The sequence below is a fragment of the Acanthochromis polyacanthus genome, chromosome 3 (genome assembly GCF_021347895.1).
Source record: "Acanthochromis polyacanthus isolate Apoly-LR-REF ecotype Palm Island chromosome 3, KAUST_Apoly_ChrSc, whole genome shotgun sequence".
Classification (NCBI taxonomy): Eukaryota; Metazoa; Chordata; class Actinopteri; family Pomacentridae; genus Acanthochromis; species Acanthochromis polyacanthus.
Genome location: NC_067115.1, coordinates 46369421 through 46385437, shown reverse-complemented (window position 1 = coordinate 46385437; position 16017 = coordinate 46369421). Strand labels below are relative to the sequence as shown.

The 16017-nt window shown below is 41.0% G+C and overlaps 1 protein-coding gene across 31 annotated transcripts in view; it reads left to right on the top strand.

The window, feature by feature from the left end:
- The window catches only part of LOC127533427 (gastrula zinc finger protein XlCGF26.1-like), a 277821-nt gene that overhangs the window by 63273 nt on the left and 198531 nt on the right, over window positions 1-16017 (top strand). For 10 of the 31 annotated variants that reach the window (XM_051946449.1, XM_051946455.1, XM_051946447.1 and 7 more), the window contains 2 exons: window positions 7108-8811; window positions 9088-11557. The exons of 18 other annotated variants lie outside the window; for them this stretch is intronic. In XM_051946449.1, coding sequence (XP_051802409.1) covers window positions 7108-8811; window positions 9088-9336 — 1953 coding nt within the window. In that variant the 3' untranslated portion in view covers window positions 9337-11557. Of the gene's footprint in view, window positions 1-7107; window positions 8812-9087; window positions 11558-16017 lie in introns of those variants that run through there. 3 more of the 31 variants (XM_051946459.1, XM_051946460.1, XM_051946458.1) reach the window with 2 other exon arrangements.

Sequence of the window (16017 nt, the reverse complement as noted above, 5' to 3'; positions counted from 1 at the left end):
AAAGTTGCTCCAGTTGGTTAGATGGGCCGACCAAAGCCAGGTGACGTTGGCTGGAGAGATGTAGCTCTGCAGAAGCAGCTGTACTGAGGATATAATGGTGGACTGCTAGGAAGCTGCTTGTTTTTTGTTTGAGGCTGAACTAGCTGCTGATCATACTTTCTGAAAATGTCTTACATGGTGATGAAGATAAGTAACAGAAGAAAAGTCTTGTTTTTCAAGCAAGTTGTTCAGGAAGGTAAAGAGCAGCATTTTCTTTGGTAGAGAATAATACTTTTGAGCATTGTGAGTTTACCAGCCTTTTCCTTCTCATGAAATTCAGACAGTTGAACCCAGAAGTTTACTTACACTGTATAAACGACACATAACCCTTTTTTAATTTACACGATCTGACATTAAATCTGGCAATGCTTCTCCTGTTTTATGTCGGTTAAGATGACCAAAATTATCTTTAAATGCCAGAATAATGAAAGAGATTTTTTTAAATAGAATTTTCATTACTTTCTTCACAATCTTGGACTTGACTATGGACTTTAGCCATACTATGTTCCAAGGGTCACATCATAACAATACTTGTATACATTCCACCCAAGGTAACTGACTTGGTTCCATGTGATGTTTTGCATGATACTGTTGCTAGGATACAGACTCAACATCCTGAGACACTTGTAATAATATCAGGAGATTTCAATCATGTCAGCCTCTCCTCTCATCTGACTGAATTTACACAGTTTAACTGCCCTACCAGAGAGAATAAAACCCTAGACCTGCTGTATGCCAGTGTCAAAGAAGCTTACAGAGCTACTGCCTTACCACCACTGGGCAGGTCAGATCATAACTTGGTTCATCTGCAGACCTGTTACAAACCTTGTGTGCTGAGACAGTCTGCAACTAAAGTCCAAATCAGAGGACGGACTCCTCAAACTAGTGAAGCTCTAAGGGACTGCATTGAATCAACAGACTGGAATGTGCTTCTGGAAACGGATGAGGACAGTATGAACATTGACAGACAGGTTGATTGTTTTACTGAATACATCAGCTTCTGTAGAAACACAGTCCTACCTGCAAAGACTGCCTGCTCTATGGATGACATCCTGTATTGTATCGGTACCAAAAATCAAATGTCCGGCTGAACTAAATGACTACAGACCTATTGCTCTGACCTCACACATCATGAAAACTCTGGCGCAGCTGGTTTTACGTCTACTGAGGCTTGAGGTCAAAGACAAACTTGATTCCTTGCAGTTGGCTTACAAAAAACACATTGGAGTGGATGATGCCATCCTCTTCATGCTTCACCATGCCCTGTCTCATCTGGAGGAACCTGGAGTTTATGTGAGAATCATGTTCTTTGATTTTTCAACTCCATCCAACCCACCATCCTCAAGCACAAGCTCACAGAAATGGGAGTGGATCCTTTCTGTGTTTCATGGATCACAGATTACCTGACAGGAAGGCCAGTTTGTCAGGCTGGGGAACTGTGTTTCTGGGACATTAATGAGCAGTACTGGGGCTCCACAAGGAACAGTCCTGGCTCCATTCCTGTTCACACTGTATACATCTGACTTCAAATACAGCATTGAGTCCTGCCACATTCAGAAATACGCTGACACTGCTGTCGTGGCATGTATCAGAAATGGACATGAAGCTGAATACAGAGATCTGATAAGTGCCTTCAGTGACTGGAGTCACAAAAACTGCCTGCTACTCAACGCCTCAAAGACAAAGGAAATGATCATAAATTTCCGCAGATCCAAAACCCCTCTTCATCTATTGAACACTTGTGGTGTTGACATGGAGGTGGTGACATCATATAAATATTTAGGTGTCCACCTTGACAATAAATTAGACTGGTCTAAAAATGCAGACTTGATCTACAAAAAGGGCCAGAGCCGACTTTTTTACCTGAGAGCACTTCGATCAATAGACATCTTCAGTAAGATGCTGCAGATGTTTTATCAGTCTGTGGTAGCAAGTGTCCTGTTTTATGTTGCAGTCTGCTGGGGAGGCAGCATAAAGAACAAGGATGCAAGGCATCTGAACAAACTGATTAAAAAAGCTGCTCTGTAGTTGGAATCGGATTGAACACATTGGAGGATGAGGTGGAGAGACGGACACTTAGAAAGATGGAGGCCATTCTGACAAACATGGATCATCCACTTCACATTTGCCTCAGTGAACAACAAAACATTGGTGGACGGCTCCTATCCCTGTGCTGCAGGACTGAAAGATTCAGGAAATGTTTCTTGCCATCAGCAATCGGACTGTTTAATTCAAATGCAAAAAGATAAGACCAAACAATTGAATTTCCCTTCGGGGATCAATATAGCAGTCCCTCCAGGAATTTGCGATGTTGTGATCACGCGAAATCAACCAATCTCTGCAAATTTTGCGTGGCCTTGCAATTTTGTCCAATCACCGCAACTTTCCCGCAATTTTGGCCCGCCTCCCGTGAGTTCCACCAATCATAGCAGCCCCCAGCGCAAACCTAATGCACATACGTCACCAAATTCACTTCCTTGTTTATGGTTTGAAGATGCAGACATGTGCGGTACTAATGTCTCTCATTTACCAACAAAAATGACTGCTGAAGACATTGATAAACAACTAATTCACTGATGTTTTTCACCAAAGCGAAGCTAAACTGTTTTACAACCGTGCAATATTGTGGTGGAATTCAAAAAAAGAAGAAAAAAAAATCAGCGATTAATACACTTTAAAAAAACATGAAACATATTAGAACGGCTGAAATGAGCGGAAAACAGACCACATTAATCACCATGATGGAAACCGTTGCATCCAGATCCATTAGAGCACTGAAAGAATGAGGTAAATTAGTTTAATTATTCCACCAAAGAACTCGGCAGTGTTATGTGACGATCAGCGTGTGTGAATCCTTCCTCTGTTACCAACATCACTCAAAAACAGACTCAGGGATTTGAATGAAATTTTCAGGGTCGGTCAGAAATGACACAAGGACCAAATGATTAGACTTCAGCAGTGATGCGGCTTAAAGTTTGGATCCACGTATTTGTTAAGGATTCATAGCGGCACTGCGTCTGATAGCGGCACGGTAACCATGGCAACAGGTGAATGCTACCTCAGCCGCCTGCTGACTATCACATGATTGTGATCCTACAACAAATCTACCACTGTGGACGTATCGGAAATGACACAAGGAACAACTGATTAAATTGTGGGGGTGTTTCTGAGTCCCATCAATTCCAGTTACCAGCTACATATTTAGATCACGCGATTCGGTATGTACACATGCAGAACACACCCCTGTCTTGGTGGAGGACTGCGCGCTCTCTGTGCTGTTCTTGTTAGTTGATGTGACCAGCTGTGAGCGTGTGCTTGTGAACACGTGTGTGCCAGGATGTGAAATTAACTTTTTAAGCCACTGACAGATATGTCCAAATATGATTCATTCAATAGTAAATTAGCATTTTGTGCCGCAAATCTACCAACCACATCATGTTAAACCAGTATCTGGCTGCTGCTAATTTCCCACTGTAGTGTGCCAGCTTTTGTGGAAATGGGTTGGAACGTTATATAATTAATTTCGGAATAAATATTGTCAATTACAGCGTTGAAACATGTTCTACAATCTGGAAAAAATGCAGCTTTTTAGTAGTTGTCACTGTCTCCCGCAATTTCATCACAACAAATAAGCTTAAAACATTGCAACTTTTATCGCAATTTTTTTTAGAAAATCTGCCGCGAATTCAGGCATTTTCGGCCGCAACAATCATGAAAAACGCCCGCGAAATCTTGGAGGGACTGAATAAAGTCATTCTATTCTATAATCAGAAGTTTGCATACACTAAGATTGCTATGCCTTCAAGATGATGATGTCCTGACTTTGAAAGCTTTTGATAGATTAAGATGTATTTTCAGGCACACCTCAAACACACTGCTTCCTTGTGTGATGACATTAGAAAACCTAAAGAAATCAGCCAAGACATCAGGAAGACATTTGTGGGCCTCCACAGGTGTGGTTCATCCTTGAGTGCAATTTCCAGATTGCTGTGGTTTGAGGTTTATCTGTCCAAATAATTACATGCACAGATCAACACCATGGGAATGTCAAGCCATCCTACTACTCAAGATGGAGATTGGTTAAGGTTAGAATTGTTTTGGAGGGAAATGTGCTCATCAACCCCAGAACAAAAGCAAACGACCTTGTGAAGATGCTGGCTGAGGATGGCCTGAGTACACCATCCCAACTGTGAAGCATGGGGGTGGCAGCACCATGTTGTGAGAGTGTTTTTGCTGCAGGAGGGACTGGTGCACTTCACAAAATAGATGGCATCAAGAAGATAGAACATTATGTGGAAATATGGAAGCAACATCAGCCAGCAAATGAAAGCTTGGGCACAAGTGGGTCTTCCAAATGACAAGGACAGTGCTGGTGCAAATCTGACACTGTCCTGGAGAAACTGTGCACTACTGACTTAGAACTGCTTTCTGCTTCATTGTGCCCTTCATATCTGCCTCAGAAGTTTCCCCAAATATTTGTGAAACTTGTCTATATCCGTCCAAAGGCCAGTGAAATAAATACCTGTGGGCACAAAGGTGCTTCTGCTCTGGGTTCCTCTGACCACAACTGCATCCTCCTTATCCCTGTCTACCACTGTACTGAAGCAAGGCAAAGTGCAGAACATCAGAGTGAAAGTTTGTCACACTCTGCAGGGATGTCTGGAGGTTACTGACTGGGACGTGTTTAAGGAGTCCTCAGCTGATATTGATGAACCGACTGATGTTGTGAGCAGCTGGGTCACAGACTGTGAAACCAGTGTTACTCCTGAAAAAACTGTAAAACTGTATCCAAACACTAAGCCATGACTTTCTAAGAAGCTTAAAGACCTACTGTACAGAAAGAAAACAGTCTTCAGAGAAGGAAATACACTAAATCTGTATAACCGCCAGAAGGAAATAAAGTAGGAGATCAGGACCCACAAAAGACAATACAAAGACAACCTTGAGTCTCAGCTCAAAATGAACAACCTCAGTTCAGTCTGGGACGGCATGAATCTGATCACTGGAACCAATTAATGTGTCAATGAGAGAGTTCAGCTCAGTGGTTATAATATTGATTTAGAGCTGGCTCAAAGTCTGAACAGTTTTTATGTCAGGTTTGACTCCCATGATTTCAGGGCTAAGCACGCTGAGACTAAAAACTGTCTCATGTCAGCGTCTCCACAGAATCCCTTTCTTTTATCCGGGTTGGAAATAAATCTATGTATGTATGTAATCTGGTGTCTCAAACAGTGCAGACCAAAGAAAAGTCCTCTACATGATTACATCGGTGGCTGTTTATTGAAAACTTTTACGACGTCTGACCAAATGACCAAGATTGCTGCCGATGTCCCTGTCTATCTTATGTTTTGTTTGATTTTTCTTTAAATGGCTTTTATTTTGCTTTTAATTGTTTTACTGTGTTTTTTACATTTTAAAAACATTTCCTTTAATCGTTGTTATTCCTTTAACTGTTTTCAGGGATGACAATTGTCTGCGGATCCGCGGATTTCCGCCAATTTAATGTCAAATTTGAACATTTTTGTGAATCCTCTAAATCCGTTGAGAAAATTTTAGGGGGGTTAGGCACTTTATTGTCGCTGATGTTAACGTTGTTAACATCTCGCGGGAGTGAGGCGTGAGTTTCGTTAAACGAAACTCGCGCCTCACTACGAAACTCACGCCTCACTCCTGCGAGATTTTCACTGAAGCTATCGTTCGATTGTAAACGGCCCAGCAGTTGGACAGCTTCAAGCTTGGACCAATCATATTGCTCGTAGCATTCTTTGTTACAAATTCATGGTGGCGTGTTCGACTCGGATGTTTGGAGATTTGGTATCGTGTTCAGCGGAATGATGAGATTTTTAACGAAGGATCAGGAGTCATCAGTCACAGAAATTGACAAAAGTGTCAAAAATAAGTTCCGATGGGAATGGCTGGAGAGAAAAGTCCCTGTGAAGGTGAAAATTGGCTCAAAGATCGACGAGGTAACGGAAACACTTGGACAATTTCTGAAGAAACCAGACGTGGCCGGAAAAGCTTTTTGTGTGTATTGTAACGATTTGATTAACTACGGATCGCGTGGATGCGTAGCACTGTCAGACAGTTACACCAGCAGCATCAACAGCTACTTCAAGTGCCAAGGCAAAAGATACATTGAAAGAGAAGGAAATGACTGCAAGAAAAGCCCACCAGCAGGAGTTGAAAAGGAAGGCTGTCCAGAGACTTACACAGCTTGCTGCAAAGAGAAGAAAATTGACAAAATAGGAGTGTTGCAGTGAACTGACTTGTATATATTGTACATAGTAGAATAGAACTCTCATAGATTTGTGAAATATTTTGGACTGAAGATAGTGAGAAAAGATTGAAGAACATGTAAGTTAACTTTTCATTAAATTTGCTGACTGAAACAAGTCTAGTGTTATGTTTTTGACCATTTTTATCAGTCTAAATGACTTCTATAAATCTCTCAGCTTCAGCCCCCCCGCCCCGCCCCCTCCACCCCGCCCCGTCAATTTTCAGCTGAAATACGAATTTCCTGTTGACATCCCTGTGTTTTACTGTTTTGTTGCTTTTGTTGTTTGATGGTGAACGGTTGTGTAACTGCTGCACAACAAATTTCCCAGGTCGTTCGGGCCAAATCCAGAATTCAGTGGCAGAATTACAGATCTTTTCTGGACTGGTATCAACATCTGATCCCCGAGGAGAAATTTCAAATTGTACATTTCTCCAGTAATGTAACTTAACGGAAAGTCTGGGGATCAAGAGATCCTGGTGGTACAATCCCATCAGTCACGAGCTCTGCTTTGTTTTTCACGCTGATCGACAGATTTTACTACCCAATATTCTTAAACTACCGTGTAGAAAGCTGAAAACTATCGGCCTGTGAAAATAGTTTTGTTGACATTGTGAGTGTGCTGTTGACACATTTCTAGGTTTCTAATGACAAAGCTGCTAGCATGTCTGCAGATTCTTGATTTTGTTTCAGCCTCATGTCTAACTACATGGAATTGAGACTTTTAGGTTCAATTTTTTTCATGATTGCTCTTCCATCACTGCCTCTGTTTTTATCTTTGTCTTTTGCTACAGAAATGTAAACACAGCAATGGAGTGAGATGTGGGACCTCTGAGGAGGATAAGGATGGTTCAGCAACAACGGCAAAAAGAGATGAATCACTGAGTTGTGAGCAATGTGACAAGACTTTTATTACAGCAACAAAGCTAAGAATTCACAAACATATTCACACTGTGGACAAACCATTCAGCTGTGATCAGTGTGGAAAGGCTTTTACTCAGAAGAGTGACTTAAAAAGACATCAACTCATTCACAGTGGAGTTAAACCATTCAGCTGTGATCAGTGTGGAAAGGCTTTTACTCGGAAGAGTCAGTTAAAAAGCCATCAACTCGTGCACACTGGAGTTAAACCATTCAGCTGTGATCAGTGTGGAAAGGCTTTTACTCACAAGAGTCAGTTAAAAAGCCATCAACTCATTCACAGTGGAGTTAAACCATTCAACTGTGATCAGTGTGGAAAGGCTTTTACTCGGAAGAGTCAGTTAAAAAGACATCAACTCATTCACAGTGGAGTGAAATTGTTCAGTTGTAATCAGTGTGGTAAGGCTTTTACTCGGAAGACTCATTTAAAAAGCCATCAACTCATTCACAGTGGAGTTAAACCATTCACCTGTGATCAGTGTGGAAAGGCTTTTACTAAGAAGAGTGACTTAAAAAGACATCAACTCATTCACAGTGGAGTTAAACCATTCACCTGTGATCAGTGTGGAAAGGCTTTTACTCACAATAGTCACTTAAAAAGCCATCAACTCATTCACAGTGCAGTGAAACCATTCAGCTGTGCTCAGTGTGGAAAGGCTTTTACTCAGAAGAGTCAGTTAAAAAGCCATCAACTCATTCACAGTGGAGTGAAATTGTTTGGCTGTGATCAGTGTGGAAAGGCTTTTACTCTCAAGAGTACATTAAGAAGTCATCAACTCATGCACAGTGGAGTTATACCATTCAGCTGTGATCAGTGTGGAAAGGCTTTTACTCACAAGAGTCAGTTAAAAAGCCATCAACTAATGCACAGTGGAGTTAAACCATTCAGCTGTGATCAGTGTGGAAAGGCTTTTACTCACAAGAGTCAGTTAAAAAGCCATCAACTCATTCACAGTGGAGTTAAACCATTCAGCTGTGCTCAGTGTGGAAAGGCTTTTACTCAGAAGAGTATGTTAAAAAGACATCAACTCATTCACAGTGGAGTGAAATTGTTCAGCTGTAATCAGTGTGGTAAGGCTTTTACTCGGAAGACTCATTTAAAAAGCCATCAACTCATTTACAGTGGAGTGAAACCATTCAACTGTGATCAGTGTGTGAAAACCTTTACTCAGCATGAACAGTTGTTGATCCATCAATGCCCCCATTCTAGTAGAAAGCGGTACCACTGTGACTCCTGTGAAAAAACTTTCAAGCACCAAAAGAGCTTAAAATGTCACCAACGCATCCACACTGGACATGATGTGTACCGATGTGATCACTGTGGTGAACCATTTGTATTGTACTCACAGTTAAAAGCTCATGAAGTGACCCACACTGGGGTTAAACCATACCTTTGTGATCAGTGTGGGAAACGCTACAGCTACATTGCAAACCTCAAAGTTCACCAACGTGTCCACACTGGGGAGAGACCATACAGATGTGATGAGTGTAAGAAGACTTTTACAACTTTGTATTCCCTGAAACAACACCAGCAGATCCGCACCAGAAAGAAAGCATTCAATCAGTGTCACAGTGAGGTATGTAAAGACTGGTCTCAGTCACAGTGTACACACAATTGTGTATTGGATAATTTTGGATATTGCTGCAAAATTGTTTCAAAACAGTTTTGAACAACTGTGGTCGGTTGAATTCTGTTAACACATTATCAGCTATCGTTCAGTCTAACCTGTATTGGTTTTGTCACAGAAATCTGGTCCAGGTTAATCTGGGGATGTAGGTTAGATTAGGAATTCTGACATAATCAGACAACTGAATGTTAAATTCCAACAGTGACGTTCTCTTTGTTTTCCAAGCAGAATGGAACAGATGGACAAAACTCTCAGACTTGTCAGCACTCTGCCAATGGTGAACAGTGCTGCTTTGACCAGTCTGGACCAACGTCCAACCAACAAGGAACCCTACAACGACACCAGCGTATGCACACTGGACACAGACTGAACCCCTGCCAAGAAGATTTGTCCATGCAGGGTTCAGTAAAAGTTCATGAAGTCCTCCACAAACTTAAAGTCCTTGAGATCCGGCTTCACAGAATTCAGGTCTAATTTCTTGTTTAGTGTCTTCGTTGCTTCGTTGCAAAATCCATTAAGAGGAAAGCTGTCGTTAACAGATGTGACTGGTAAATTAATCAAACCGTTCAAAGTGGTTACTCAGTTAAATGAATTATCAGTGGCAGAGGGATAGACGTCTGGATGGAGGCAGTGAGCAGCAGGGCGAATTTCCTCAATTACCACCTTAATGGTTCCTCAGATCCCTCTGGGCTGCAGGAACCCGTTAGATGCAGAGCTGGTTCAGTGATTCTCTGATGATTAAGCATAATTAATTGAGGAGATTACTGGCCTTAGGGTTCCTGTCTGTCAGTCTGTAAATATAAAAACATGAAGTGTTCTATGAAAAGTCCAATCTTTGAAAGCTGACATGTAGTTCAGAATCATTTCTTTGTAAATTAGCTGCATCCAGTCATTACCATGACATTGGCAGTGATTCTCTGATGATTAATCATAATTAATTCAGGAGATTACTGGCCTGAGGATATCTATCTATCTATCTATCTATCTATCTATCTATCTATCTATCTATCTATCTATCTATCTATCTATCTATCTATCTATCTATCTATCTATCTATCCAAACTTTCTCAGCTACAGCATCTGCACCTCTGCTTCTGTGTGAAGTAGTCATTACAGGAGAGAAAGTGGAGAAAATCTGACAAATTTTGTCAAGTGGTCCAGAAAAATCTGACTACCCCTACAACTTCTCTCCTGTAATGATAGTAATAAGTAATACATAGTTGATACTTCACACAGCAGTAGCAGAGGTGCAGATGTTGTAGCTGAGAAAGTTTGGAGGTTGCCACTTCTTGCATTCCAAGAATAGTAGGGGAGTCAGATTTTGTCAAGTGGCCCAGAAAAATCTGACTCCAGATTTTATTTCATATCATACAATCTGCACTTTTAACTCAACCTGCATATTTCTGTTAAAGTCCTAGTTTTGAAATGGTCTCTCTGTTCTTAATCTGCCATACTGTGATCATTTAGCCCCTTATTTTATTATTCTGTTCTTACAGACTGTAATTTACGAGTTTTTTTTTAAAACTTGTTGTGATTTGGTGTTTTAGCTGTTGTAGCAAATAATTTCCCAGGTGTGGGATCAATAAAGAATTTCAATTCTATTATATTGTTAACTGGCCCTATAAAAATAACAATAAGAAATTACTACGATACTAAAACTAGAACTATACTTATATTAAAGACTTTATACATAAATACCAGACATATTTTGATGCCATATCTTGCATTCTTAGGGGAGTCTGATTTTAAGTAAGGAGATATAAAGTTTTCTCAGTGAACAATTATTTTAATGACACGTGTAGAACACTGATGGAATGTGAACAATATTTGGCGACTACACCCTGTCCTGTCCTGATGTCCTCATAGGAGTGAAGCTGAGAGTAGCGTAGGATCTCCCCAATGCCATTTAGGGTGCGCACATACGGATGAGAAGAGGAGGAGAAACATGTCACCTAATCATATTTAACAGGAAAACATGTCTGCAGTTCGGTACTTAGTCACATTTAACCCAAAAACAACAGCAAAAGCAGTAAACGTACAACAGAAAAACCCGTCAAGTGGCCACAGAGTGAAAAGTAAGTCACACGCGTTCACGCGAAGGGGGAGTCAGATTTTTCCGGGGAGTGTGAAAATTGCACAACACCTGGGTTAGTCTGTATCCTTTTTTCTGATTGGCTGAGACGAGACACGTGACAGTGTGCATCTATTAATGATCGGAAGCATTCAGGTCGTTCCGGTTATACTCGGTAGCGCTCTTCAGTAAAGGAGACGCAGTTTGTTATTTTCTTTGATTATCGCTCGGCAAATTACAAAAAAGTTGCAAGTTAACCCTTTTTCCACATTTATTAGGCAAAATTAGCTTCGCCATCGTGGCTAAACATGCTAAAAATGGCTTTGCCATCCTGAGGAAGGCTTTGCCTATGGCGAAGTGGAGAATGGCTAGCACAAGCACAGAGACACCCTGAAAATTTGACACAATCTTAAATATTATGAAATATTTGTTGAAAAGTCTTTTTCGTGTGTTTCTAAGGGTGTGGCTGCATCAGAAAGACACAAATACAAATGATATTTTTTTGGTTTGTTGTTTACAAGAAATATTTTATGGAACCAGTCAATTTTCAGTTTTAATGTCTTTTATTAGGATGTGTTTAGTTTTATGATTGTACTAAAATAAATGACTCTTGAAGACCTCAAAGTGATTCTTAATGCAGTATTTCACAAATGTATGGGATGTCCAATCCACTGCTGTATTTAACAGCAATCTGATCTGCTGACGTTAGCAAGACAAACAAGTGAAGGTTTCAGGCTTTTATCTGGAATTGTTCTTGAGATATTCATCTTCAAACAGCCTCAAATTTCAATGTGAGAAAATCAAAATGAGTGAAACTGGGTCTGCAGTCCACTGAAAAACCTCTAAGAAAGTGTCTGACATACTGAACTAATATTTCATAGATAGCATTGTAAATCTCCACAGTTTATGATTTTTAAAAAAAAAGTTTTTTTGGGAGATGGTCAATGATTTGAAACAGAGTTTGTCCCCTAGAGGACAAATGGCACAATCACAGAATGAGGGTATGTTTTGAAAAAATATCATTCAAAATTTGTCCAGAGTAGTGACTGTAATTTGAATTTTAATACACTTAACCAAGTGCTATAGGTGGGAAAAAAAACATGTTTATGCAGCATGATGTTGCTTTGTGATGTTGCAACTGACATGCTGATTTCAAAATGGAAGCATTTTAATTTCTAATGCTCTCATAGAAGATGACTGGTCAATAAAATTGACTCCTGTGACTCTGATGTCATGCAGAGTCTTTATGCTATGATGTGGAAAGGGTGAAAGAAGACAGACTGGACATTTCTGAGTGAAACTGAACATGGCATGTACTGATTCATAAAAACAAGTGTATTATCTTTAATCAAGCCTTACATAGTATTTACTAGCTGAAGTACTTCGGTTTTGAACACAAGAATTACTTGTCAAGACGACGTTGACTGGAGCTCTGCTACAGAAAGGCAGTTCATTTTCTGCTGGGGTTCATAACATACAAGATTTCTCAAATCTACAGAGATATTTTTGATTTGAAATTAGGGTTACCTTAAATTAATAATATATATTTTTTGATACTTTCTCTAAAAAACTCTAAAAAAGCTTCAGGTGTAGCTGCTGGAAAAGAGCCTGCAAGTCACATGGTGGGACATGTGAACATAGTTCAATAAGAAAATCAAGCCTGTTACAGTGTTGCTCAAGTCCCCTCTGTTAAATGGCATCAAAACAATGGTCAACGTGAACAAATCATGAGTGTTGACATTGCACTCACAACAGTACCTCTCAACTGTTCTAATTTTGATCTATTTAGGAGAACAATGTAATGAGTGCACCGAGAGATCCAATACAGGGAGCTTTCCTTTTTCAAAGATCATTAGAAGGACAGAACCAGGGACGGACTGGCCATTGGGCAATGTGAGCAAATGCCACAGCAGCCGCATCAATAGACGGCCGCAAATGATTAGGCTAAATAAATAAATAAAGCGGACCGGCTGCGTCAATAGGCGGCCACAAATCAATAAATGAATAAATAAAAATAATAAAAAAATTAAGTGGAGCTGAAGGCGCCCACAAAAAAGAGGGAAAAAAGCAAACAAAAAAAACAGCCTGTTAACTGTAACAAATAATAGGCCTACTCAACTAAACAATGATAATGACGTTTTTTATTTGTATGGTTGTTTGAATATGTTAGAATATTAACATGACTTATCTTCTATAATTTCTGTTTTTTGGACAATACAAATATAAAGTGTTTTATTTTTGAAGTAGAAAAAAAATGAAAACATGTTAAAAAGAAGGGGTATTCAGACCATCTGTATTTTTTTATTTTTCTGAAGATTTATTCTTGATTTTTATTCTTTGATATCTTAAAATCGAGAGGTTAATATTTCTAGAATTGCAACAGGTTGGGAGCTGAAGCCTTGTGGTGACACTATATATTGCTCCATGATAAAAAATGATTAGCTCATTCTTACAGCTATTTAAAAAAATACTGAAAACATTGTATTCGATTAAAATGTAATTTAAAAAAAATGTTAAATGTCATCAGGGTTTTCAGAATCGCTCTTTGTCTGGTCCCTCACCTAGAGCCAATTTACCAGTGGCTATTGCCCCGGAGAACATAGCTCCCAGGATCACAGGGACACTCAAACCCCTCCACCGCGATAAGGTGGCGATTCTTTAGAGGGGAACACAGAACACACAGGACGCAGGACATGACGCAGGACAGGACACAAGACAGGACACAAGAGAGAACACAAGACAGGACACAAGAGAGAACACAAGACAGGACACAAGACATGACACAAGACAGGAGAGGAAAGGAAAGGAAAGGAGGAATAGAAAGAATAAAAAGAATAAAAAGAAAGAGTAGTAGGGAAAGGAAAGGTTGTTCAAAGCCAACACCACAGCTTCATCAAAAGATGGATATTGTACATTCATGGCTGCCTCCAGCAGCTTTTCTGCAGAGCCAAACATATTTTGAAGGTCCTTGAACATGGCCTTCGACATTTTGTCCATCTTCTGGGTCATTTGAATTATTTGTTTCGGTGGTGGTGTTGACACTAAAAAAATTTACACAAATTAAAGGGTGATTTTGGAGAATGCCGACGCCAGTGTGCTCATTGCATCAGGAACCTTAGGACTTGATAGCTGGACATTTGTGGTCAGCTGGTGGCCAGTCTGGGGGCCACTACGACTACCTTGGTTGCTGCTGACTCTGTTGTCTCTTGGCTGGAGCAAATTTCCACTGGAACTTCAATGGTTCTGTGGGCGTCTCTGGTGTACATTGTTGAACTTGCCCCTGCGGTTCTGCTGTGGTCTGAACCGTTGCTGGTTGTCCCTTTTTACTTGGCATTTGCAGTGACAGAATTTGCCACTGTGCTGTCTCTGTGCAAAGCCTGCACGAGAAGCGTTTCTGTAAAAGGGTCTGCGATGATAATCAGCTTGGTACGCTGGTCTGTTGTACCAAGTGGGCCTTGGATTGGTCAGCCTTTGGTAGCTGGGATACCTCTGCCAAGCCCATGCACGACCAGTGTTCCACTGCCTGCGTGCAACTCGATTCCTAGTGTTGCGGCTGGCATGGGGTTGTTGTCTTGCAACGCTCACCCCTTGAGGCCCACATCGTTGCACAGCTGCAGGAGGGCGCTGCCTTCTTTGAAACTGGGCGCGCTGTTCATGTCTGTGATTTGCCTTCCTATCAGAGGAATTTCTGTTGGGTGCCGAGTCAGAGTTTCTACCATGGCTGAGATGTGACAGTTGGTCAGCCATTCTTCTGTTAAACGGAACGCGGTATGGTTTTTTACTTTTAGTCGAACCATTGTCGATGGCTCTTCTGTTGGTTCCGCTCATGTCTTGGTCTCCGGAGGTGCAGCTACCTGGGTTGCTGCTCCGAGTTGTTCCAATGGCAGGTTTTGCCTTGGAAACATTGTCTTTCTCGTCCGGTGAGCCTGTGATTTTTCGGCGGCTGGCAAGCAATTCATATCTGCGATGTTTACGCAGTGCCTGCAAATCCATGGAGGCGATGGCTCTTCTCTTGCTTCCTCTCATGTCTGGGTGTCTGGAGGTGCAGCTACCTGGGTTGCTGCTCCGAGTTGTTCCAATGGCAGGTTTTGCCTTGGAAACATTGTCTTTCTCGTCCAGTGAGCCTGTGATTTTTCGGCGGCTGGCAAGCAATTCATGTCTGCGATGTTTACGCAGTGCCTGCAAATCCATGGAGGCGATGGCTCTTCTCTTGCTTCCTCTCATGTCTGGGTGTCTGGAGGTGCAGCTACCTGGGTTGCTGCTCCGAGTTGTTCCAATGGCAGGTTTTGCCTTGGAAACATTGTCTTTCTCGTCCAGTGAGCCTGTGATTTTTCGGCGGCTGGCAAGCAATTCATATCTGCGATGTTTACGCAGTGCCAACAAATCCATGGATGCAATAGCTCTCCTGTGTGACCCATGTGCCGTACGTTTAACACCCTCATCAATCACTGACTCTGAGATTCTGCGGTAGCGAGCCAACAGCTGGTATCTCTGTTGCGTGCGCAGGACCCACAAATCAGAAGAATTCCTCTTTGGTTCCTTGGCTGTGGTGGCATCTCTTGGTGCCTTGGAAATAGAAAGATTTCCAAGGCACAGGTTGTTGTAGCGGTGCATTTTGTGTAGTGCACACAAACTCCGGTTCTTCTCTGCTAAAGTCCGGTGAGTGTTAAAAATCGCAGCTAATCACGAGAAATCGTGGGTTGAACTGACTCTGTTACTGAGTTATTGAGTTACACTTGTGGACTTTCTGTCACTTGTGGACTTTCTGTCAGTTGTGATGACATCACAGAGATCAAAGACATTCAAAAAATGCACATTCAATGTGCATTTTTTGAATGTGCACATTGAATGTGTATCAATGCACATTCAATGTGCATTTTTTGATGATGATGAACACACACACACACACACACACACACACACACACAGAGTTGATCTGACAGCAGAGGAAAACATAACCACATTCTCAATGTATTTTAAATGTTAATTATAAAATTGTTTCATTACTTGATGACTTTAACCTGTCTTTAGTGTGTTATTGTGTTTTCTGTGTGTTTTAAAGTGCTTATGGTGTGTGCTAATGT